The following is a 26190-nucleotide window of genomic DNA, read 5'->3' as shown; positions in this document are numbered from 1 at the left end:
CAGAGGACCAGACCTAGGCCAAAAGATCATGGAAAATGAGAACGAATTTAATGAGTGGCTTGGTGAGAGGGTCATATTTCCGAAGGGAGACCAAAGAACGAGGCAACTGGATAAGGCAATTGCCTACAACATCACTTCTCTTAGGGTTATGAAGTCACAGAGTAAGCCATCAGAAATAGCATCCTGTCTCTCTTGGGGATTCTGACAAGAGTCAAATATGCTTCACCAGTAAACTCAAGGATGCAGAGGAACAGTCACCAAAGTTACCTGAAAAGATGTCGTGGTGTCCTTAGGTCAGGGTGACAAGAATCGCTGTGTGTGTCTGTGGCTCTGGATCGCATACCCAAAGGAGATTTCTGGTCATGAGTAACCTGGGTTAACTGAGAGGATCAGTGTCTTCTTTAGTGAGTGGTTTATCAGTCAGGGTCTATCATGGGGCAAAAGCCACGCCAACATCCAAACGGAGAATTTAACGCACAAAAAATTGTTCATCAGGTATTGGACAAGTCAGATGGCAAAGCGGAGACACGGGGGAATCGCAGACGTGGTGAGTGCAGGGAGCAGCAACCACCCTTAGGAGCCAGGACCCAAAAGGCAGAGGTGGGGATGGTCGACGTTGAAAGGGCTAGAGGAGGGGCCCAGGCCGGCTGGTGCTGCTGCCTCTGAAGGGAGACGTCTGAGGCTGCTTCTGAGAGTGAGGAAAACTTGAAGCTGATCCTAGCCACTGCCATTGGGCCAGCCATGTTGACAAAGGCAGGAGGCTGGGGTAAGTCTGTCTCTTCTCCTTCCCCTGGCTGCCCAGCCGCCCTCCAGCGCCCCCTGCAGGCACAGCCTAGCAGGAACCCAGCCGACAAAGCAGAAATGTGGTTTTAGATTTCCAGCCCCAGCAACCCAAAATACAGAAAAGAATGGAAGCTGAGAGACGACAGCTTAACAACCAACATACCAAGAAGATTTGGACTCAAGTGTAGGAAGATTTAAAAGAAAACAAACTAGAGCACTAAGACTTTTGTGTTAGGAAGGAATCTGTGCATATTTGGTATTTTAGACACATGATATTTAAGAGAATAAGGCCCTGTTCAGGGACAGTTTTATAATTCCACTTTAAAATGTATAATTGAGTAATTAATTAAGACTTGTGTTTGTTTTTTTTATGATGTCTTCTAAGCTTAAATAGAGTATAAAAACATTTAAAGTTTCCCTTAGTCATAAGTTTAACTTTTGAGTTTCTGTAAGAATTTAGGATTGGGGAAGATTTTGTATGCTGTCAGAAAAAGTGAAGTACTTAAAAAAGAAATATTAAATTTATAAATGTATTTAGAAGTGTTTGAAGCGCTGAGCTAGGCTTGTAAATGGGAGCAAAGCATTATTCAAAGGCTCCTCCAAAATTAATGCTAAAATCTGCTAGACTTATAAATAGAATAATAAAATTTGTGAGTTAAACTTAAAAGCCTAAGACTTTTAAATTTGTATCTTAAATTGAATATTGACTCTGAAGACATTATTACCTGAATTATTTATTAAATGAATACTAATTATTAAACTTATTAAAATATTACTTTTAAATCCAAATTTAAACTTACTAAATTTTACACAAACAAAATCAACCCACTGCTATCTTTCCTGCACAGGAAATCAGCTGTTCAGGATGGCAGAATCCCCCCACTCCCCCCCACCCCTCCCCCACAAGGTTTTCTAGAAGTGGTTGGAGAAGAGCAAGAGAGGCAGCTTTGTTTCTCGGCTCTCTGGAAACGCTGAAACCATCCCACTGTGTAGCGGGCTGAGGGAATGTGCCCCTGGCTTAGATGTTCTGCCTCTTCATCCTCTACCAAGCCAGGACGCCTCATGGAACACAGGAAGGATGGCCACTGGACGTGGGGCAGGAGAACCCAAGCCTCAGTTTTCCCATCTGCAAAATGGGGGAGATACCTGCCACGCACAGTTGTTGTGGGGATCAGCATAGTGCTTGGCACACCGGGGCAGAGTCTGAAGCTCCCTCGTGTTGGGCCTCCCTTGGGTTAGGGCCAGGAGGTCCTTGCCTGAGCACATGGGCCAGGAATACTCCCGCTCACTTCTTGGCAGGAGAACTTCAAAGAGATGGCCTCCCGCCAACAATAAGCACACGTTTCAGGCCCTGAAGGAATCTCTCACCACAGACAGAGAGGGGACAGGCGAGGAAGGAAGCAGCTGGCTCGGGAGCAAAGCAGCAGCCTGATGGACAGGGTCTGAGAGCTCCACAGGGACCGGCAGCCACCGGCTGGAGCAGGAAGGGGAGGGGCCGCAGGGAAGGGCCTGGTCCTGGCCCCCAGCGGCGTCCACTGGTCACCGGGCCACGTAGCCTCAGCTGGAACATGGTTCTAGAAAGTGGCATGGGGAAGGTCTCTGCCTACAGAGAAAGGAAAGGGGATGAAGGTCTTCTGTACGAATACATGGGAGGGAAGGAGTGGCGGTCAGAATTACCACCATCTCATTGTCCAGTGCACCTGACTTAGAACTTTCTCTGTATTGCTAAGCCCTAGGCATGCAAACACAAGTCCCACGTATCCTCGCCTTCCTGGGGAGGCACCTGCACATGTAGAGGCAGAAGTGTCTACCCAGAGAAGCAGTGGGCAGGGCGTCCGGGGTGTGGGGGCAGCAGGAACAAGGTGGGGTGCATGCACGTGGAGGACGCCTTCCAAGACAACGAACCATCCAGTGAGACTGACGCCTCACAGGGAGGGAGTCAGGGGGCAGCAAAGGAGGCCGGGAAGGCAGAGGAGGGCCAGCTTGGGAAGGACTTTGAAGTCACGTTCCAGTGTGTGGATTTTATTGGAAGCCAGGGAGAAGTTTTAACTACGTTTTAGAAAAATCTGCTGGGGACGTGCATGGGGAGAGATGGAATCTGGAGACAGATACAGGGAGTTCCCAGTTGGAGGAGTCCAGATGGGGGAGGATGAAGGCTTGACAAGCAAATGAGATTAGAAATCAGAGAAAGGTTGGAGCAAGAGACTCCAGAATCATGGTTGGCGTGGGAGTCTGGGCCAAGGCACCTGCCCGCCCACTACAGTCTCATCTTTGTAGGGTCCCCAGCACACTCTGTGGTGGCCCTTCTCCTGCTGGGACAGGCAGGCAGTGGAGACAGTGCCCATGACATCTCGAGATGGAGGTCATGCTGTGTCATCTCGGGGTGGGTGGGTAATGGAATCCCAGGGCCACCGTCGCTGGCCTGGAAACCTCAGGAGGTGGCCCATGAGCCCAGGCATGCAGGCGGCCTCCAGAAGCTGGCAAAGGCGAGGGGACGGATTCTCCCCCAGAGCCTCCAGCCAGGGCCGCAGCCCTACCGACGCGTGGATCTTAGCCCAGTGAGACCCATGTCAGACTTCCAGTCCCGTGAGGCGATAACTGTGTGTTGTTTTCAGCCACTCAACGCCATTGCCATTGGCGGCCATTTGTGATGGCAGTGACAGGAAACACAAGCAGATCATAACGCTGGGCGTTTCAGAGAGAACTTCTCTAGCCACCTCACCCAGGATTGCCCTCTCATCGCACCCCCCAGCCACTGAGGTTTGCATTTGATTTCCTCCGGTATCTTTTGTTATTTGAAACACCTGTGTTGATCCAATTGCCCACCTTCCCCCATTAGACTGTCTCCAGGAGGGCGGGCACCTTGCCTGGCTGTCCATCACCGCATCCCCAGCTCCAAAGCAAGTGCCTATGACACAGTGGCCGCTCCACAAACTCCTGGTGGATAGATGAGCGAGTGTGACGGTGCACCAGTGACACGACCAGAGATCTGCCAAGGCACAACATACAGCAGCTCTTTCCCACCACATAGCCTCTGAAGGCTCAACACAAATGTACATGCTCTCCCCCAACCCCCAACCCCCAACCCCCCACCCTCCCCCGGGATGCTCAGCTCAGGTCCCACCTCTTTGAATGCTCTTACTAATCAGCCTTCAATCTCAGGCCAACTCGGCTCCAGCCCTCCTAGGAAAACACACGCAGAGAGTAAAATATTATGGATTCCCTCTGCCAAACAGATCGGAGGGAAGCATATGACGAGAGAGTCCGTGAACAGACACGGTTAAGTGTCCCCCTCCAGGTTAAAGGCTCGGGAAGAGCCCAAACTGGTTTTAGAAGAGGCCTTGCCTTCTCAGACTTTGTTCGGTGTTTTCCAAGCTCCGCAGACAGGCCGCCCCTCCAGGAAATGACTTGCCGATCCAGCTGAGGACGGCAAACAAAACCCAGGGGACACTGGCTGAGGTCAGGCTGCTGCCTAATCCTGGAGTGGAAGCCGGCACAGAGAGCGTGAGGACAGGATGCATGAAGAGCTGGGGGCGGTGGCGCTTGCAGATTCTGTCTGGCCACACAGCACGGGGACAGGGAGGACGTGTACAAAATGACGTTTATTGAATCTATTTTGGAAACAGGCAACATGAAAGGTTTTTGGTTTGTGAGCTCACTCAGAGCTCCGAGTCGTGTTAGCTTCCTGTCATTAGAACTCAGCCACTGGAAGATTCTAGCTTCATCTTCTAAAGGGGCAAAAAAGTGGTTGCAAACACTGCAGCCATCACTCTTGCCGTAGCTCAGATGGCTAAAATGCCCATAAGCATCAACAAAATGGCGTGTGTAGTCTGAAATATTTACAGTACGAGATCAGGCAGGTACATCAAAGGTGAAGTTGTAAACTGGCTAACAGTCATCAGCAAGAAAGTGGGTCTGGACTGACACTCCCATTCTCATCCTAAGAGCTAACATGTTTAACCGATGACTGCTGTCCTCATCAGGGGCATTTAGTATACGGACAAGGCATTTAAAAGCATATAGACCTTGAACGTTGTAAACTAAAAAGCAAACCCAAGCCTGATTAATTACCTTGCCTGGATCAATAAATACTAGTCCCAAGTGCCAAGTGTACCAGTAAGGACACACACCATCAGTTAAATAAATCATCATGTTGTTGCTTACTGACGTTCTATTTGCTAACGCACGTTAGTCAATTTGTGGACTTTATCCAACACATACACAGAGATAATTTTTTTGTTTGAAATTCTCAGAAGACCTCCTTTGGACACTTCTCTTCCACCCTCTCTTAGAAGAATAAACATGAGACAACTTCTTAAAGTTTCCAAATCAGAAGCCATCAAGAAAGCATGACTCTGGTCACGTTCCAGATCTTCACCCAGAAGGGATGTGCCATCAAGGCTTCGATGTGCTTAGAAGGCCTCTTCCCCTGCTGGCAGCTTACACTGTCCTTGTCCTCTCCCAGCCTCCTCCTGCCATATTGGAGGCCAAGCTGGCTCCTGTCTCTGAGATTTTATAAACAGTTTCCAAAGACCAACAGCACACCTAAAAGGTGCCAGAAGGGTTCGGGGGATCCTTCTCGCTTTTCTGGATGTGTTATCAGTGAGGCCAACAGGCAGATACAAAGAGAAGAACAGGGGTTCTAGGTGGATCAAAAGCCCAGACCTGGGGGAGCAGTGTTAAGGATTCAGCACAGTACCAAAGCCTGCTGCCCCAAATAGCATTTTCAGAGCTCAGATGTTAGAAATTCCAGGCACTTCTGGCATTTCTTTAATCACAGGGAATGAACATCTCTCCAAAAGGTCCTGCCCACATTTCCCCCATCTCCCTCTATGGCGAAGCATTGAGACATTCCATTTGCTGCCACCCTCTGCTCACGAGGCAAAGTGAGGCTTCCAGCCTCAGTGCTGTCGACCGTGACACTCACAAACACAGGCCGTTCTGGATTCAAGTCCAGTGGCTTCCGGCGCTCAGCAGCTGATGAGCCCTGCCCACCACGGATCCCCTGCACCCTGAACAACTTCCAGGCTCCTTTCCTAGGGGGGCTATTTTCTAGTTTGAGGACACACCCCACTGGAAATGAGCAGTGCAAGATCCTACGTGCAAATATTTGCAAACACTTCCTTTTGAAACGATGCACATTTACAAAATTCAAGTCAAATCCAGGAACAGACTAATTGGTTGGTTATCAGCTGGCCCCTCACCCACAACAGGAAAATGGTCAGTGTCTGAAATGAAAGAGGAATGAAGGCACCAGCTACTCCACCAAGGAGGTTAGTTCCTTGAGCTTGGTGGGGAGGCCTGAGAGGGAAATGCTGAGGCTTTGTCAAAGGGGGGACTTCCCCAGCCCCGTAGCCCTCCTGGGCCAAAAGGCAAAGGTGGCAGGTAGGATCTGGATACGGGTGAGAATGGCCCTCACCCGCGTGAGGGGGGCAACTCTTTCCAGTAATTGTGAAACTAAAATAAGGAAAGTACACTCCCAGAGTCGTGCTTGGTCGGGCTGCTGCCTCCTTCCACTCCCCACAGAATAGGCGGGAAGGACACCCCTCCACTACCTGTTCTCACCTGTGAGCCCCGCATCACAAGAACCTAACGGGGAACTCCAGAGGCCGACGCATCCTCGCTGGCTTTGTGTGTGGCTCAGCCGACGTCCTGCTATCATAACGCCAGGGGGGCCCTGGGCCGCATCATTGGGAGTGTCGGACAGTCCGCTATCTGGGAGAAAAGCCCAGAGAGGGGGGTCTGGAGTCAGGCAAGCAGAAAGGGAACATTAGGCAGTTGGGTCTGTGTGGCTGTAAAGAGATGGTCACAGTCACAAAAACAAAGAGGTTCACACCCGGGATTTCCACTAGGGCACTTGGGCTAGGCCTGACACGGGCAGCGTCACCCGCAGGAAGAGCCCCTTGGTGAGCCCCTGGGGATGGGGCGGTCCTCGTGTTGGTGACCAGGCCGGAGCTGGGAAGTCCCAGAGGCGGGCATTCAGCCGAGGGAAGCACAGTTCAGCTCAGAGTCCCCCTGGCTGCCCCCTGTCACCTCCTCCAGCTCATCAGGGCTGTCGGTGATGTTGGGCTCACTGGAGCACTGTCGGTGGGGTGGGGAGAAGCTGGGCGGCAGGAGCAGGCACTTGTCCTCACCGCCAGGCTCCTCGCCTAAGCCTGAGTGCATCATGGTGGCCATGGCCAGCAGCTGGATGTCTGAGTGGGCGTTGGCCACCGTGTGCCTTCGGACGCTGCCACACTTCTCCAGGTAGGCCTCCCCCTCTTGCTCCGTCAGAGGGGTCAGAGCCGTCTCATTCGGCGGCCGGCTGATGGTGGTCGCTGGGGAGGCGTAGTTCAGGACAGCCACCTTGGGCCGGACCCTGGAGTGGCGTCTCGCTGCAAGACAAAAACCAGCACAGGCGGTAACTGCTAGGGACACAGGGTCAACTGCGCCTACTCATCAATTTGGGGGAAGAGGGAGGTGGTGGCTCCACCTTCAGGAGTAGCTTGAGGCACAGTTCGGCTGGATGCAAGGGAGGAACCAGAAAGGTCTGCCTGCTTCCCTCGCAGCCTTACTTGCGTGCGCCCGACACTGCCCCGCCGACATTCCCACCGTAGTAGGGGTCACCAAAGGGCTTTCCGGGACAGACTAGCTTCAAGGGGATCTCCCCTCCTTCTCAGCTGCTGCCTGAACTTCACTGCATTTGCCCTAAATCTCCTTTCAGCCGGTCTCCTCCAAAGGCCTGGGCACAAGCTGGACCAGCTTCTACAAGAAAACCCCCAGCTCTGTGGAGCAGGAGGTGGCCTCCCCAGTGTCAGCAGATGAAGTGGAAAAGGCCCCAGGAGCTTAAGGTCCAGCTTACCCGAGGGGGCCTCGGCTATTAAAGCTAGGGAATGGGACGTCCTCCAAATCATCTTGACCAGGACTACAGCACTCCCCTCCCACCAGGCCACTGGCCCGAGACCTATGTGCTGTTCACGTCCTACTCGCTTCCAACAGCCTCTGGCACCATCAAAGAACGGGCTGGGCTCCACGGATGGCCCCCGTGGAGCCAGACACACAGAGGAGGGCTGGACATGAATCATCACCAAACCACTGCTGCTTGAGCTCTCCCCACATTCTAGAAATTACACTAGGCCTTGATATGCACTCATCTTTTGACTCCTAAAAACTGAGCTTAAGTCATGATAGGTTTATTGGCTCCCACTTTACAGATGAGAAAACGGGAGTATCAGAGAGGTGATGACTTACCGACGTGTGCATCGCTAGAACGCGGTACAGCGGGGAGTTAAGGGTGGCCTCCCTGCAGACGCTGCTCTTCCCGGACACCCACACAACACGCACGTAACTACAATAGGCTGAGTACTGCCAGGGAAGGAAGGACAAGCCAAGTGCATGGGCTTCAGAGGCAGGGACAAGTGTATCCATGTGTCAGGGCGGATGTAGCCCGGAGCCGGTCTTCAGAGTAGCAGAGCTCCCAGAAGGGAGGAGTGACAGCATTCTGAGCAGCGGGAACAGCCCGAGCAAGGTGCCCGGGACAGGTGCACCACCGGGCCCCAGCCTGGCCGAACACTGTATGCATGAAACAGTGGGGACGTGCACAAGCAGGCGGATGGCCCTTGGTCCTGCAGGAGGGCCCCTGAAAGCCAGATGGAACCATCGGTGATCAGACAAGCCCGGGGATACGGCGCAGGATGGGGGCTGTGCTCCAGGAAGATGCACCCCGCAGGAGTTATGCAGGGTTGGAGCCCGAGGGCCCAGAAGTGAGGAAAGCCAGGATCATGACAAACCTACATCCCCTCCGTGTCAGGGAGGTCTCTTCCCCACGCTCCTGGAGAGGCAGCCCACCTCTTCTCTCACGTGGGCCCTTCATCTGTATCACGAGTGGGATGAAGGACCCCAGCGAGAGACAGGACTGAGAATGGAGGGCTGAGGACCAAGTGGGTTCTGTTCAACCTCTCTCTTTCTACCGGGGCATACTTCTCCCGTCTTTCCAGCCACCCACCCCATTTTCCCATCACGACTTTCCACAGCTCCCATGTCCTTGAGACCCTGAAGGCCCCCCCAAAAGCACCCTCTCTCAGCAGGGGGATGCAGCAGGCCGCAATGGAGAAGTGTGACAGGGCTGCTATTCCTGAACACTGGCAGGATCAGAGGGGAAGATTTAGTCCCTAAAGAGAAAGCAAACAGTGCTGCTCAGAGACTGTCCTTGGGGACACACGGCCCACTCTGCTTTAGTTTACTCTTGGCTCTTCCTGTGGGTCAGGAGGGCCCAGATGCACACTGTCGTCACTTCCAGAGCTCAAGCTCCTAGACGGGCATCACAGTGAGATGGGCCATGTCCCCTGCAAAGCTCTCCGCGACCCCTGTCACTGGATGGTTCTGCATGTCCTTATATACACATATATGCACAGGCAGTGACAAGAGAATGAAATCTTAAGCCTTAGGATGGAGTCACCAAGTCTGCTGGCTCTGAGCCCAACAGGAAATCTTTGGCAGGTAACTATTTCTCAAGACCCAAATAATATGTAGAATTTTACTGTGTTCCCATCCACTTTCTCACTGCTGAGTCCCAATCTCCCTTTGAAACACCAAGGCTACTCTCATTATTTCCATTCTTCAGATGAGGAAGACTGAGGCTCAGCCCAGCTTTCATAGGCTCTCAACAGCCATGCCCAGACTTTCCTCACTGCATGCTATTGTGTCTCAGGGTTCCACTGCTGCCTGACCCCCCCACACCCCCACCCTCTGATGCCAGGTAATAGCAAACACTGTCCCCTGAGGTGCCAAATAAGAGGCTGCTACTGGCTGGGAGAGGCTAGTTCAGCGGCCTTTCTCTTTGGGGAAGAGTGAAAAGGAGAGATGAGGTGGCAAAGAGCGACCAAGAAGCAAGGATCCCATTAAAGAACGATCCTTAAAAAAATGCCCTCGAAAACCATCCATTCGTCCCCTGCTATTAGAAACAAGCACCTACGACCGGCAGTTGCAAAGATCTGTGTTGTGGCCCAAACCTTCAACCAGCTGGGCAGGAGACTGGGCTAGACTGTTCGGTGAGCATTTACTACACGAAGATCCAGGAAGGGGAAAGAGCTAGAGCAAAGGCTGGGCTGGGCCCAGGACACAGGGTAAGTTGAGGGCATGGGGGATAGATGAGGGACACACACAGCATCTCTGGAGGAAATGAGGATTGTTTGATCGTTTCCAGGGGCCCTACTCCAGTAGAATGAGCCAGGAAGGGTGTTTCAGATGGGTTCCTGGATGTTCTCCGTCTCTCTCCCACACTGTTAGCCAAGAAGCCCAAAGTCCTGGGGGCGGGGGGTGGGGGGTGGTGGTTAACAGGCAGAAGAGACAAGAGAGACCACTTTAGCTGCTGCTGCAAGCTGGAGCCACAGTGAGGGTGGCCAACAAGGAGGAGGGGGTCTCCATGACATCTGCCCTCTCCTGCCCCAAACGCTCTGAACTGCAACATGTAAAACACTGTGGTCGCTGCTGGGAGGGAGAAATGTGAATCTGACATGGGGCCCGCCTCAGGGGCCCGAGCCCAGTGCACGTGTGTGTGTGTGTGTGTGTGTGCACATGTGCATGTATGTGGTGGGGGGTTGGGTCAATGAGCATCTAGTACGTGCCACATACTGTATCAAAAAAGGAGGTGCCTCACCGACATGATCATCTTCTGACCATTTTGTAGAAAAGGAACCTGAAGTGAAGATGTGAAATAACTTTCCAGCCAGTCAGCGGTATAATCCGGATTCAAGCCCAGGCCTCAAGGCAGAGCTCCTGCATGCCCACTGGGAAGCCTACACACAAGTACCTGTTAAAACCAGATCAACAAGTGGGGGCACCTGGGTGGCTCAGTCGGTTAAGCGTCCGACTTCAGCTCAGGTCATGATCTCACAGTCCGTGAGTTCGAGCCCCGTGTCGGGCTCTGTGCCGTCAGTCCAGAGCCTGGAGCCTGCTTCGGATTCTGTGTCTCCCTCTCTCTCTGCCCCTCCCCCACTCACGCTCTGTCTCTATCAAAAAATGAATAAACGTTAAAAAAAAATAAAACAAACAAACAAAAAAACCCAGGTCAACAAGTGTGGAATTGTTGAATCACTGTATCATACACTTGAAACTAATATAACACTGCATGCTAACTCTACTGGAAAAAAAAAAAAATGAACAAGGTCAACGAATGACAGGGCAGAGGTACAGGCAGGAGCTCTCTGAGGAGTCAGAGGAGGAGAAGTCTTGAAGAGGAGTCATTTCGGATGGGCCTGCTCCAGGGTGACTGACGGATGGAACCCAGACATTCACTCACACACTCACTCAGAGCAGACACCTACGCTAGGGCCTGGGGTACAAGAGGAACCACACATTCCCTGCCCTCGACGAGCTAACAGTCTAAGGGGGAGACTGACAAATCATCAGGCATGACTACGCAGCATGGCAAGGGTCGGGATGCAGTCCGGGGAGAGGCACATACAATTTCTCATCTGGAGGCATTCCAAGGGGGCCAGGCTGCCTCTAGCTGAGGACCGTATCATAGCAGGTAGCAGCTCTGCCTGGGCCCTGCCCTGAGACAGGGTGGCATCTTCCTTCTCTGTGCTCAGCTCTCTGCAGCTCAGAGACATCAAGTAACTGACTCTAGGCCACACAGCCAAAGCGCAGCCCTTGTGGTTTCTGAGGCCCCGCTCCTTCTGGCCTTGCCTCTCTCCTTATGGCTGTTCCCTGCTGATGACTCACAGGAGAGGCCTAGGACTCTTCCTTCTGCCTGCTGGGTGGAGTGTTTTGGTTCCCAAGACTGGGTGTGGGCAGAGTGGAGACCACAGGGGCCGCTGGGCTGTGCCGAGTCCCCCGGGGGCAGACAGCGTTTCCTCGATAAGCTCCCATCAGACTCCAGAGTCAACCTCAGACAAGCACGTCAGCTGCGGCCCCAGTGGGGTCAGACCACAGGCCAGGCTGAAGCTGAGACAGCTACCCACACTGTTGTTGCCTATCATCTTCCCGGCCTTCTCATTTGTACCAGGGAAAGTCAGGCCTTGCCACTCAGAGAAGAAAATCTCCCTTTAAGAGGCTGATTAAGCTGTGGTCACCCCTCGGGGGCTGAAATGGGTCCTTCCCTTGCAACGGTACCCTTTGAGCTGGGAGAGGAGCCGTGTCCTGCCACCTGGGCAGGCACCCACCTCCAGACCTCCTCCTCCTCCTGCCTTTCACACGGGGTGGGGCAAGGGGAGCCTTTCTGCCTTCATCACTCCCCAGGCGCCCCACTGAGCTCTGGCATTCATCCCCCTACACCGGAGCCAGCAATGGCAGTTCCTTTCAAACCCCAGAGAAGCAAAGCCTGGATGAGGCGGTCCTCGGGCCCTTTGTGGGGGACTCCGTTCCCAGGCCTTTGATCTCCCAAGCTCGAAGGAGTGGCCGCCATAATGCGGGTATTGTGCTCTCTGCACGCCAAGCCCATTGTGGACGTCCCTCTCCAGGCCCAGGCACCTGAAAGCCCATGAATGCCTACTTGTCACGAGGAGAAGTTACAGGGTCTTGAGGAAAAGGGCCCTCCCCTGGAGACACAATGGAGGAAGATCTGTGGGAGGCCAGGGCTTTTGTGTGAGAGAAACACAGCACTGCTGAGTGTTCTGAGTGTTTGCTGGGGGGCCCGGGAGGCAGCCAGGGCAGCAGCTTGGAGACTTCGGGAACTAGAAAGGTAGGATGTGGGCCTGGCCTCTGACAAAACAGTTTTGTTTTTGTTTTTGTTTAAAGATTTTACTCCTCACCTCCACCTCCCCACAGCTCTGGAAAAGGGACTGCTTTGGAGGAGAGCCACATTGCACACACAGTTGCTCCCATGAGCCTCAGAGTCCTCTCTCTCTCTCTCTGCCAAGCCTCGTATATCAGGGGGTGAGGCTCGCTCCTCACACCCATCGGCCTGGCTGACAGGAAGACAGCCTTCCCCAGAATCCCCGTGGGGTCAAGCGTGCCTGGACAGGCGCGTGCAATGAGGGGCGCCCCCTGGAGAAACCGCTTCTCTGTCTCTGGTCATCTACTCCACGCAGCCCTGGGGAGGTCTCTTCCGGAGTCTGAGACTGAGGCAACCACAGCACTCCCCCACCCCTCAGCAGGCTGTGCAAAGAGGACAAGTGCCCGGTCAGCACCTGAAACATGACAGGCATTTTGATAAGTGGTGGCTTTTGAGATGAGCGCTCCAGCTGCCCTCGACTGCTCCTCACCCCTGGATGCCCCCCCTCCCCTTCCCCTTCCCCGCCCCACCTTTGCTCCCCTCACCACCACCCCCGCCCCCGCCCCAGCGGACCACGGCAAAGCCCTCCTGTGGCTTCACACTTCAGTTGGTGGTCTGCACGCTCCTCTCCTTCAGGCAGGATAAACGTCATGGCCTCCATGTTTTACTGAGGGGAAGACTGAGGCACAGAGAATCCTCACTTTATCTGGCAAAGGGGTGTCCTCAACGGGGAAGAGATCCATTGTAGCCATGTCAACTTTTTAGCATCCAGAGGTTTGGGGTGAAATGTCTGGCCCCGGAGCCCTGAGGAGCTAAGGAATGAGGGGGAAGGATCACCTCCTCAGCTGTCCCTCAGTAAAATCACAATGACCTTCTAGAAACTGACAGGGGCGGGGGGAGGCTGGGGCATGTAGGATAACTGGTAAAGTGCAAACAACCTGGGGCTTTCAAATCCCAGCTCCAACAGCCAAGTGACCTGAACCCTCAGCTGTAAAATGGGAACAATGGTGCCCACTCTGCGGTATGGTCTCCAGCCCACCCAGCATAATGCCCAGGATGTAGTCTGTGGCCTGTGCCTTCCCGGGCCACCAGCCACTTTGCAACTCTGACGGTATTTTGGTTTTTCAAATGCTCCAGCCCCTCCCCCCGCCCCCGCCCCGTTCACCACTCTCCCTACCCCAAAGGCCTCCCAAAGATCTTTCCCTCTCCCTGGGATAGCTCAGCAAACAGCGAAGGGAGACTACCTCAAATCCATCCTACAGGACTCAGCACAGGTATCACTTCCTTTGGGGAGCCTCCCCTGGTTCCCCCAGTCCAGGTGAAGTGCCCCTGCCCTGGGCCCTGTGGCCGATGTACTTCCCCCATTCAGAGAACTTGTTCACTAAGGAGTCATGATGTACTGTCTGAGACCTCCTCACTGGACTGTGTGCACCACAGGGCAGAGATGGGTCGGTTTTACTCGTGGATATACCTGCAGCACCTCCTAAGGTACCAGGGGTAAGGTTTCAGTATACATTTGCTAAAATAATCATAATCAAACACTCCATAAGAGTCATTTTCTTCCCCTTCTGTCCCTCCTGAGACAACGCCCCACACAAGGATTCTCCTTGGTATAAAAAAAAAAAACAAAACCAAAAACCTCAGGCCTTTGCTTTATACTTTGACAAAAGGATGTATTATCCTAACTGGGAAGCCAAAGGTGTCCCCTCTTGGAGTAAGTACTCCCAGAGCAAACTTCCAAATCTGTCCCTGTTCCTGGCTCTAGGCCCAGCCAATGGCAAAGTCGCCGATGTGGCCCAGCTCACCTGATGGTGTCCTGACATCTACCCGGATCCTCCTGTCCCAAAGTGGGTGAGCCGGCAAGCCAGTGGGCTGAGCTGAAGTAAGAAGGTGGGCTCCAGGGAGGGCGTAGCAACGTGGCACCCCGCTCACGGCCAGAGAGGCAGGGGATGGTTTGCCCTCAGCCGCCATTGCTACTCTGGCTCGTGCCAGCCCCTGGTTGGAATGAGTGAGTGAGCAAGGGTGGAAGAGAGGGCGGGGGAAGGACTGGGCAGGCGGGCTGGGCCAGCACCCCAGTTGTGCGGTGGCTGTGGCTAAGCTGGTGTCTCCAGAGAAAACACACGAAGGGGCCAGGAAAACTGGCAGCCAGCCCTGCTTTGCTTGCAGTAGTGAGGCCCAGGAAGGAGTAGGAGCCAGGCTGGAGGCTGTTCCTCTGCCCTTTTCTTTGACGCTCGGCTGCAATTCCATTAAAGCAAGGAGAGGAGGCAAAAGATTCCCAGTTCAGGGAATCGCTTTTCACCTCTGCAGCTCTGTATGGGCGCCAGTCAGCCCCGCCTTGGGGTGCAACTGCCTGTCGTCCATCCACTAAGTATTTTTTGAGTGCCTACTATCACCAACCACCATTAAAGTCACTGGGGATAGAAAAATTCCTGCCTCTGGGGGACTTTCATTTCAAAGAGTGACAGGAATGTGTCTTTATGATAAGCCTGTTATACGGCTATTTCCCCATCTGGACCGTGGTTTCACAGAGAGAAGGAACAGATCCCATTCACCTCGAGATTCTCTAGGGGGCCAAATGCAGAGCCTGACGCTAATGCTAGCCTTACAGCCACCAACAGGATTTGTCCCCCAGTCCAGGAGCCCCTTTCCTTGGCATGTGGGCCCTGGCAGTACCTACAGACAAGGAGGGGGTGACAGCAGCTCAATTTCATCTGTCCCTGGCAGCACATAAAATGAGTTGGCTTCACATTTCAAGCTGCTTTCAAGGGAAAATCCATCACGGGTGGTTTCTGCACTCGAGTGTGTGGGGCGTGTAATAAGGCATAGTTTCTGGTGATCAGATACAGGAAAAGTATTGCAGGCCCACAGAGAAGATCAAAGCCACTGATCAAAGATGCGGATCAGACAAGCAACACCACAGAGGCACAGTCCCTGGGGAGGCATCGTCAGGCGGGGAGGGTTACGGCCACACAGGCCAGCAGGACACAGGAGTGATTACCAGGCACAGATTTGCACGGACCCACATCAGAAGCCAAGGGCTTGGACATAATCCAGGTTCAGGAAAACAGAGCTGGCAGCATTATCACCAAAGCACCCGGCAGCCCGAGAGCCTTGCCCCTTACCCAACATAAATGCGGGACCCGAGACACCGCGGTCCTCACTGATGCCGAGGAACGGAGACACCACTTGCTTCACCAGTTCCTCCAGCTGCAAATAACCCTCACTTGGGCCTGTGGGCTCGTGAACACTCTGGAAATAAACATCCAAGAGAGACAAGGGTCAGTCAAAAGTTGCCAGGGCCAGCTGGCACTCAGCCACCAAGTCCTGATTGCCTTCCTACTACATTCAAAGTGGTGACACCAGCAGGCGGCATCGCTGTGGCTGGAATGAAGGAAACTGAGGCTTAAAGCCCGAGTCACTTGCCATGGGTCACAGGGATCAGAACTGTCCAGGGCAGGTGGGACTGCCCACTTTGGTCCCAACCATGTAATCCCACCCCACCGCCACAATGCAGGCACTTTACATGGACCAAAGCAGAGGCCTCTCAACAACGCAAGGAGCCAGGGACCCTCCCTCATCGTCCACCTTCTACAGATGAGGAAGTAACACCCAGAGAGCTCAAGTAACTTTCCCAGGAACACTCAGCTGGTGAGTGGCAAAAACCTGGGACTGGAATGCCGGCTGTCTGGCTCTGAACCCATCTTACTGCCACTTGTTAAGGAGGTTAGAAAAGAAAGGGGGACAGAATATGGAAAAATCCAGAACAGTAGAAGAAAGGGAGAGTCACTGTGGAGCCAGACAGATGTTAGGCACCAAGATGAAGAAGAGTTAGTTCAAAAGCCCAACAGGACAGGAGTCCTCAGGGCTAAGCCTGAACAGACACCAACTAAAACACATGACAATGGTCAAAACCAAAAAGGAGACAAAACATGACGAAGGTTCTCTAGAAGACCAGTAGACTCCTAGGGAATCCAATATCTTGCTGGAAAGGGCTCGAAGCCTTGCTCTGTGTTGAGGGACTGCGGAAAGGCAGAGAGAAAAGGCTCCGTGGGGGCTCCCCTCGGCCCAAGAGGACGTCCCACCAAATTCTCAAATTGGAATTGATGTTACAATCACCTTTACCTAAAAAGTAAAAACTCCTCACTGTGCTGGAATTTTCAGGGATTAGAGGAAAAGATGGTGGAGGGGTGAAGTGGGAAGGGCCCATCCCACAGGTGGAGGAGGCCTGGGTGGGGTGGAGGCTCCCCTGCACACAGGCTGACTTGGCCCCTTGTCAGCTCCCCCCACCACGGAGACAGGGATGGCTGGGGGCAGTGACAAGGAAGGAGTGGCTTAAGGAAACACAAAGGAGGTTGCGGAAGTGGGCTGTGGGGACAGAAGACTTGGAGGCTAGGGCTGGGAAGGGGTGGGAAGGGAGGAGACGCAGAATAAACACGAGTGGGCCTCAGACTCCCTAGCACTGGCAGGGCACAGGGGACAGGGGACGGTGGGAAGAAGGCAGGATGTTTCTCATGCCCCCCGGGCTCTAATACCCCTCAGCGTGGGCCGAAGCCACGGAAGCAAAGGGGGAAAGCACAGGGCCTGCTTCACTGGGGAAGGAAATCCTCAAGGCCACAGAGGGGAGAGAGGAGCCTTGTTAATGCTCCCCGGGAACCACCCAGGCCTCAAGAGTGTAGCAGTTTCAGCCCCAAAACCACCTCGACTGGTGTTCAGAGCTGAGGAGACTTTTTTCTTTTTCATTTTTTTCCTCCTTGTTATTTCTCAGGGATATTTCTCTGAGATATTTCTCCGTTATTTCTCTGCCTTCTCCTCCCCCGCCCCCCACCCAAGTGTTTCCCCCACTACGATTAATAAACGCTAAACAGAGAGGGGCAACAGAGAAAGGAGAGGAGGCAAGAGGTGGGAAGAAAATGGGTAACAAGTGCATGGTTTGGAGCTGAATGGTTTTCTCCCAGGGTAGCTGCTGGACAGCCTGGCTTGCACACAGCCCTCAGCCTGGCCGCCGGACTGCTATGTATTTGCAAGGCCCAGTGCAAAATGAAAATGTGGGGGTCCGTTACTGAAAAATTATGAAGAATTTCAAGATGGCAGTGGGAGAGAATTAAACTAAGCACAGGGCTCCGCTTGGCATGGGACCCTGGGTGACTGCACGGGTACCCCTCAGAAGGCACTGTTCTAGGATGATCTCAGAACCTGTCTGTACCTGCCAGGAGGAACCAGATCTCTATAGTGGTCAAGACCGCTGGTTCAGCCTCTCCCTGGGGTAGCTTGGGAGCATACAGCCCATAGCAGGGAAGTTGGAGCCCCTTGCGTATTTTGGGGAGGGAGAGGTTTGTTCAGTGACATTTTGGAAGAGCACTGGAAAAGGGAGAGAAGGCCTGAGAAATGGCTCTTTTCTCTGTACGAGTCAGGCAGGGAAAAGCCAGCCCCAGATCTCATGGCACTGGGGAAAGTGGGGGTCTGGGGAGAGAAGGGAGCAATTCTAACTACTGGGACCCAAATTTCCTGCAGTTGGAATGATCCCAGGGCACGGCAACCTGCAAGCTGCATTCAGACCCAGCAGCTGCCATCCTGCTATTCAAGACGACAGACCTGGACTGGCCAAAGATCCTGATTCGTCACTGTCACATTCCCAGCCCTGGGCTTTATAGCTCCCAGGGTGAGGAAGAACGTGGGCCAGAACTAGTCCCACAAGACCCTTGGGGGAAATAATGCCAAATGCCCAGCATTAAAGGGGACCATCTTAGAAGCTTATGTAGCATCTCCCAGGACCCTGGGGGGACTGCTGGGGGGCAGGCAGTTGTAGCTGGGCACGGCTCGGTGGGCAGGTAGCAAGAGCTGAGGACTGGATGACAAATCCAGATCTTACAGATTAGGACGTGACCTTAAGCTGGTTGGCCAACTCTCTGAGTCTCCACCTCATCTGTGAAAACAGGAAAACAGGGACGGTTTCCTCGCCCAACTTCCCAGACCTCTGTCACGACCATGGAGTTTCTCCGACTGTACTTCTGTCCACCAAGAGACAAATCCCAACTACGTGATGGTCACTGTCAGGGGATTTGAGGCCAGAGACCTGGGGTCAGTCCTACTCAGGCTCTTTCTGGCTGTGCCATCACTTGCGGAATGGGTGTTTCGTTCACCCTTCCCCGGGCCTGCTATGTGCTGAAGGAACAAGAGGGAGGAGCAAACATACAGACCTGCCTTGGCCTGAAGGGGACCGTGGACCCTGGAAGACTCTGCTGTGTAGGGAGACACAAAGGGGGTGCCAGTGTGGCCGCAGTTTCCAGGTGAGGCTGGGGAGGTGGGAGGACCGGAGGCCAGGGTACAGACTGGGCTGCTCTCCTAAGATCCCACCGGGAACCCCACAGACAGCGGTGTGGACTGGGGGCCAGGATGGATGAAGGAAGCATCTCCCAGGCAAGCAGGCTAACCTCTACGGGGCTTTGGGGGGATGACAGCGGCTTTCTCATGTGATTCTTGGGTTGTCCAATGTGGGAACGTGGTGGGCATTTCTCATTAGTACAGAGACAGTCCTTTTTGGTCTACTGTCAGCAGGTGGGGACCCCCACCCCAGTTCTCCCTCCAAAAGAACAAACAGCAACAACAATAAAGGACATCTGTCATCCCTAAAATATTATAAATGGAAGTAAGAGGGGGAAAGCCCAACTCCTCTTTCCCAATTATCCTATCCGAACCCTAAAGGGCTCATTTTCTAGACTTTTTCCATGGGACGCAAGCTCTGCTTTATGCATCCCAGACATGAGCCCACACACACACTTTCTGACCCCCACACCTTCTCCTTCCCTGCCATAAACATGCCTGAGCTGGCTTTCCAGACATTTAAGCGCCCCCTCGTCCTATTAGGCAGCTCTTGCTCCTCTGACTTCAGGAAAGGGGGAGAATGCCCAGAAGGACGGCCTAGCTTAGACAGCCAGAAGGCAACAGCAGCTGGGGGAGGGGGAGACCAGGGCCCCAAGCCTGCTGTTCTACCCCTGCCAAGAGGGCAGCGGGGTCACCACCAGCCTGACCAAGGATGGAACCGGCCGCCCTGGGGAACGGCTCAGACCTGATGCTGTGGCAGCTGAACTTGGTACAGAGGTGGAGGCATAGTTGCCATCTTCTGGGGCTGTCCCTGGGCTGCAGCTCTGTTTCTTGGGAATTATGCACCCCCGTCCATCGGATCGGGCTCCCTGACGCCATGTTTATGGTACTCGACCCAAGGTCATGGCTGACTGGCAAAGGGGAGTCGTGTAGCCAGAGCTAGACAAATCCAATTCTTTCCCCTGAGTGTACATAGCTCTGAATCTTACTACCTCTTACTGAGGGAGCTTGGACAAACACACACTTCCCGGGTTTCCATTTCTTCATCTGTAAAATGGGAATAACAACACTGTCCGCCTCATAAGGTGGTCGTTTGGATTATCTGATTCAGAAATCAGCCAGTAGCATTAGCTCATCTTCCCACTGTTGATTCAGAACTGGGATTAAGAGACAACCATCTGGGTCAGCTCTTGGTGGAAACACGGGAGTTGTGTGGGGGATGCCACGTTTGGTCAGGTGCAAACCAAAGCACTGAATACAATTCTGCAGAAGGAGGGAGAAAGGGAGAGACACCAAGTCCACGAGGCACCGGGCAGGGCCAGGAGAGGTAGCAGCAGAGAGAAACAAGGCAAGACTGATAAGTGGTGAAAGGCTGGCAGCTTTGGGGCTTGATGTGGTCTTACTTCTGGCTGTAGTCTCTCAGGGTGCCCACCTGCCCGGGAACCCTCTAGGGAGTTCCTGGTCTGGCTTCAGCTAGGCTACAGCAGGCTCTTGTGGTCGCGTGTGATTTATGGATCACTGACATGCAGGAGAGGGGGGAAGGTGCTTCCTGAATGACAAGACCTGCTTCTCTGGCCCCCACTGGGATCCCAGCATGGAGCACGGTGCCAGGGGCCTCACAGGCGCTCAGTGGAGGTACAGCAAGGGAACAAATGCGCTAAGGCACAGGAATAGCTACACTGAAGAATACGAGCTAAGCTAAGACGTTCAAGTCGTTTGGTCCCTCCGCCGTCCCACAGGGTCTCTTCCTCCCTTGGCCAGGTGGCCACATCTCCACCGGGGCCTCACCCACCTGCAGGACGAGCAACATCTGGACAATGGATGAGGGCGGCTGGGACCGGGCCAGCAGCAAGTCGCCCGGCTTCACCTTCAGCAGGACCAGGTCGCGGAAGCCCAGCAGAGAGATCTGGCGGATGGTCAGCTCCTGGCCCTGGAGAGGAGAGAGGGGGCAGGGCTGGGAGGTGAGAGCCCGCAGAATATGCCACTAACCACGGGGGTTCCAGGACAACCAGTGTGTACAGAGCACCACGATGGGCCGGGATGAGGTGTTTGCAGACCTGGGTGGGGGGAAGACTGCTAAAAAGTCGAAGATTTGGCCCCTTCCTCTCCCCCCGTCCTTCCGAATGAAAACTTCATTTAAGATTAAGGTGTGACTCAGAGGTGCCTCGTGGCTCAGTCGGTTAAGCGTCCGACTTCAGCTCAGGTCATGATCTCACAGTTTGTGCGTTCGAGCCCCGTGCTGGGCTCTGTGCTGACGGCTCGGAGCCTGGAGCCTGCTTCCGATTCTGTGTCTCCCTCTCTCTCTGCCCTTCCCCAACTTGTGCTCTCTCTCTCTCTCTCTCAAAAATAAATAAAACATTAAAGGAAAAAAAGATAAGGTGTGACTCACTCAATCCGCCTAAGTGACCCAAGATGGTACAAGATACATGGGGGCTATGCTGTCATGGGGGGCAAGGGGCATTCAGGAAGGAGGAAGAAAGGAAGATGGGGGGAAGCGAGAGAAAAGATCAACACTAGCCCTGGCCCCCACTTTCAAGGCTGCTTCCTCAACTTTGCTTAATACAGGGACTCATTCTGACCATGCAGGGTGCAGGCGGAGGATGAACATAACTAATAATCCTAAGAGCTGATACTACCCAAGCTCCATGTGCAAGCCATGACTCTAAATATTTTAGATGGAAGTAACACGTTTAGTCGCCACCCTTTCGGATAGGTACTATTACAAAACCTACCCCGCAGATGAAAACCCTGAAGGACAGGGTTATGGTACTATATCCAGGGAAGAGCTGGATCTCAAACATTAACCGGTTGATTTTAGAGCTGCCAAAGTTTCCCAAAAGAGAAAGGAGGGCCTCTTTCCTAGACTCTCCTTTGCACATGTATATACAGCACACACCAAAGATGGGTTGCTCATGGGAGAGCCAAAGATATCATCAAGGCACCTGCCAAACAGGATGTAGCTTTTCATCCCACAAGTCTGCCAAGGCTTAAGGAAGTTTTACATTTCCCGTTAACTCCTTAGGGTTGCCATCCCCGCATCCCCCCACTCCCTCCACCAAGAGATGCACATAACCACCACCAGTGCCTTCCAGGCTCGGGTCAACCACCCCCCTCCCTGATTGCCTTCCCCACCGCCTTAAGGTGCTACGGTTGCTACTTTTTGCCCCACACGCCAGCACTCGACACTGACCGCCTGTCTCTTAGGTCTCTGCCCTCGCTTCCCCTCCAGGGTTCCTTTCCCCTTATGAGGTAGGAAGATGAAGGCAAGCTTCCACACCCTTGAACCCAGTAGGTACTCAAAACCACACTGTCCAATGAGGAAGTAGGTGTCAGACACCCATCCAGGCAGGGGGCTCTAAGAAGGATCTAGCCGGACAAACAGACACCTCGGTGTGTTACCACCAGTAGCGAGAACCGCTAACTCAGGGCTTCCCGCGGTGGGGTGTCCGCAACAGCAGCGGCAGCAACAGCACTTGGGAAACCGTGTGTGGCGAAGCGGATGGACGGGCAGCATCACCTGTCACCGGAGCTTCTGATTCTTCGAGAGAAGCAGGACAGTAACGTCCTCAGACCCTCACAGCTGGGCTCCCGCTTGGATGTACGTGAGGGCCCTTCTTGGCCATCTGACGATTGTCCCAGGGCCATGCTCACTCGGATGCCACACTTCCATTCTAAACCCATCTGGATACACCCACCCCTTGAAATTCCATGCCCACCAGGTCCCAAGAGAGAGACCCGGGTCTATACACCCCCGCCAACAGGATGCCAAATAAAACAGAGGATGTCCAGTAGAATGTGAATCATTTTTTAGTAGAAGTACGTCCCAAATGTTGCATTATTCATTGTTGATCTGAAATTCAAATTTAACTCAGCATCCTGTCATTTTATTTGCTAAATCTGGGAATCCTACCCCTAGGTCTGTCTTCTTAGGATCCAGTGCTGGCCTAGTGACTATCACAGGGTACGGGGGCTGAACTGTCTACATAAATGCTGCAAACCCCCTCACGGGGGTAAAGGATGGACCCGAGGATAAAGGAAGGGATCAAAAGAGCAGTGAGCTGTGCAGGCCAGAGGCTTCTACTAAAAATTGTTAGGGGCAGGCCAGAAATGGAAAGGAGCTCTGTAGGCATAACTTCCCAATTTTAAATACGGATACATATTTAAAAGAATTCCAAGCTCCCATAAAATACCATTCAGAGCAAACAAAGCATGTGGGCCCTTAGGTCTGGTACCAGGGTCATTCCTACCACTGTTAATGGCTCAGCTGCTATGCCCCACACCCACACTTCCCCAAAGCCAGGTGAGATAGGAGCCTTAAGCCCAGGGGCGGGGTGGGGGGGGGGCAGTGTTAATGCAGGATGGAGAGGTGAGTCTGGGAGAGGAACATCGATTGGTACACCTGCCTTCGGGGGCATCTACTCTGCACTGGCAATGCCTCGTCCTACTATTAGACTCTGCGGAAAGATGGAAGGAAATCACCTCAAGTGTTAGGAGAAGCCCAGGTCACACAATAATACCAAAGAGATGCTACTCACTGCTCACACAAAATTCCACATTTTGCAGATGAAACCGAGCTATGCTCAGAGAAGTGAAATGAGTTTGCCCAGGACCAACTACTGATTCTCAGTCTACTGTTCTTTCTGCTACATCATGTGGCTACTTGTCTTCGGGAATCCCTTACAGAGGGCAAGAAACATTATTCCTTTCCCACAGTTTGGTACAACAGGAACCCTGCCTTAAAATTGTGCTTCAAAGAAAGGGAGGGGGAACAAAGAAAGAAAGGGACAGAAAAGAAAACAGTCTCCCTACCCCATCTCTGCTTCTGAGAAGCTGGAAGAAACAAACCACTCCGAGAACATACAAGGCATATTCAAAACCAAGAGGGTGAGGAGAGCCTACAAATTGCTAGTTACGCAGGCGCTCTCTCTTTGCCGGAGGTCAGATGCTAAACACAGACCAGAGAGCCCTTCAAAGAGCTCCGAGGTCCTTAGCCGACTCAGGCACCCAACGTCCTGCCTCTCCCCAGTTCACCAGGAGGCCCGAGCTGGCAAAGGCCAAGGAATGAGACAAGAGTGCTGAGGCCGGCAGGAGGTCGTTCCTCCGAGACTGACCTGAACTGGATAAAATATTGCCTGCAGGGTGGGGAGAGTCTCAGTGAAGAAGTGGTCCCACACTTCAGCCAGAACCTCAATGCGATTTTCACCTACACGAGGGCGAGAAGATGGGAGGGGAGAAAGAAAGAAAAAGAATTTGTCATTACTTGCAGGAGAGGCTAGAGACTGCTCCGTATCAAAGGGAGCATGGGAGCAGGTAACTCATGACCTACATTTCATCTAGGAGGCATTGCTACAAGTAAATGTGGGAATGAGTGGAAAGACTTAACCGAAAAGAGGCAAATATGTCTTCTATCCCCCAATCCAGGAAAGGGAGCTGAAGTCTGGAAATCACAGAACAGTTGCTGCTGTGGTGAGAATGGTAACAACATTCTCAGGCACTGTACTAAACTTCTCGTCTACATTTCATGAATAAACTATTCCCTCACTTTACAGGCTCAGAGACAGGCCAGGTGTCTAGCCTAACATCACACGGCTAGAAGGCAGAGCTGGGATTCCAGAATCCATGCCCTTGACCAACATTATCTGGGACGATCACGTGCACAATTATATATTGTTTTGATTTTCTAATCACTACAACACTGGGTTTTTATTCTGGATTTGAGCTGTTGGGACAAGGAGGTGAAAAGAAGGGCCTGGAAACTGTCACTTCCACCCACTGGTTTGCAATAACCAGCGGGGGGAGGGAGGCAGCATAGCACCTGCAGAACTCAGGCCCCGCCTCCTGATGCTATACTTACGCTCACCCCTGGGATCCTGAGCCATTGGTCAGGCACCGCTCCCAGGCTGGGTGTACATGGGTCACCCAATGCCACCAGAAGGCCATGCCAGGAACCGCGCACCTGCAGGAAAGGCCGGCACTGGCAGAGAGGAGCCTGCACGGTGGCTGCTTTTTAATGACCTAGATAACAGAGCTGATTGGGCACCGTCTTTGCTCATCTGAGGCCGAGAAACTGGGTCAGCCAAGATTAGACACTGAAAGATGCGTTTGGCAAAACACTGCCAGTTCCACTGAACAGATCTTGAAAGATTCATTTAGCCTCTTCCGCCTATTAATTTAATGGACAATAAAAGCAGTGGCTGGGAGAGAGAACAGAACAAGGGCAGAACCAGCAGCTAGTGGGGCCGAAGATGCGTGGATTTTTGAAAGCTTGGAGAGACACACGCTAGGGGAAAATGCAAATCCATAGTCCCCTGTAATTTGCCTCACAAAGTGCTAATTACACGTTGTTGGAATCACTGATTGACTTCTCTGTCTCCTCTCCTAGAATGGGATGGGCATCTGGGTCCTGTCTGTCCCGCTCCACCATTATTATTTCTAGTGCCTGGCATGTTGCCAGATCAATAAATTGCTTTTTAGAAATCTTTGAGTGAATGAATCACAAGTATCAAGGGTACAGGCTTTCGCAGATGCTGCGGCTGGTGAGCGAAGGGGGTTAACATTTAGCCCCAACATAGGACAGGACACAACAGGACTTAATAATTAGCTCCAACATTTTCCTTTGCTCTTAGATCAAGGAAACATCTGCAATACGGGCAATCTGGAGGGGACAGTCTGTTTCCTTCTTCTGCATCCTCACCCTCCTTCTCTATTCCCCTAAGTATGTGGATTTTATTTCAGTCCCTCAGGCTCACCATGCTCTGCACACCACAGGGCATTTGCATGTGCTAGTCCCTTTGCCTAGACTATTCTTTACCCCTCTTTCTGCCTCACCTACATCTGCCTATTCTTTTAGTTTCAGCCCCAGCATCATTTCTATAGCAAAGTCTCACCCATGGGTCAAACCTCCCTCCTACAGACTGTATTCTTTTTTTTTTTTTTAATCTTTTAAATTTTTATTTATTTTTGAGAGAGAGACAGAGCAGGAACAGGGGAAGGGCAGAGAGAAAGGGAGACAGAGAATCCCAGCAGGCTCCAGGCTCTGAGCCCGATGCGGGGCTCGAACCCACGAACCGCGAGATCGTGACCTGAGCCAAAGCCGGACGTCCAACCGAGTCACCCAGGTGCCCCAGACTGTATTCTTAGTACCTGGTGCAGTTACAGTGTTATATTTCATAATGATTTGATTAATCTCTCTCTTCACCACTGGGTTATGAGCTAATCCACGAGGGCCTGGAATCCTAGGATGGTTTTGTTCACCACCGTGTCCCCAGCACCTAGCAAAGTGCCTGGTAGATGGCTGAACGAACCAATCTTTTCAAATGTAGGCTATGCTAGTTCGTGGCAGGGAGGAGTCGGGGAGCTCAAAAGGAACATCTGACATGTTAAGCCATCCT

At 52.9% G+C, this 26190-nt stretch overlaps 1 protein-coding gene across 12 annotated transcripts in view; it reads right to left on the bottom strand.

Annotated features, from left to right (window-relative positions):
• Window positions 1-1696: 1696 nt before the first annotated feature.
• PRR5L (proline rich 5 like) overlaps window positions 1697-26190 on the bottom strand; it is a 76999-nt gene continuing 52505 nt past the window's right edge. For 6 of the 12 annotated variants that reach the window (XM_042959439.1, XM_042959442.1, XM_042959441.1 and 3 more), the window contains exons 6-9: window positions 23911-24002; window positions 20592-20729; window positions 15601-15727; window positions 3896-7157 (exon numbers count right to left, since the gene is read on the bottom strand). In XM_042959439.1, the coding sequence (XP_042815373.1) occupies window positions 6763-7157; window positions 15601-15727; window positions 20592-20729; window positions 23911-24002 (752 nt within the window). In that variant the 3' untranslated portion in view covers window positions 3896-6762. Of the gene's footprint in view, window positions 3773-3895; window positions 7158-15600; window positions 15728-20591; window positions 20730-23910; window positions 24003-26190 lie in introns of those variants that run through there. The other 6 variants (XM_042959444.1, XM_042959443.1, XR_006208665.1 and 3 more) reach the window with 5 other exon arrangements.

Source organism: Panthera tigris, chromosome D1, assembly GCF_018350195.1.
Source record: "Panthera tigris isolate Pti1 chromosome D1, P.tigris_Pti1_mat1.1, whole genome shotgun sequence".
Classification (NCBI taxonomy): Eukaryota; Metazoa; Chordata; class Mammalia; order Carnivora; family Felidae; genus Panthera; species Panthera tigris.
This window is presented reverse-complemented; position numbering and strand designations above follow the sequence as displayed.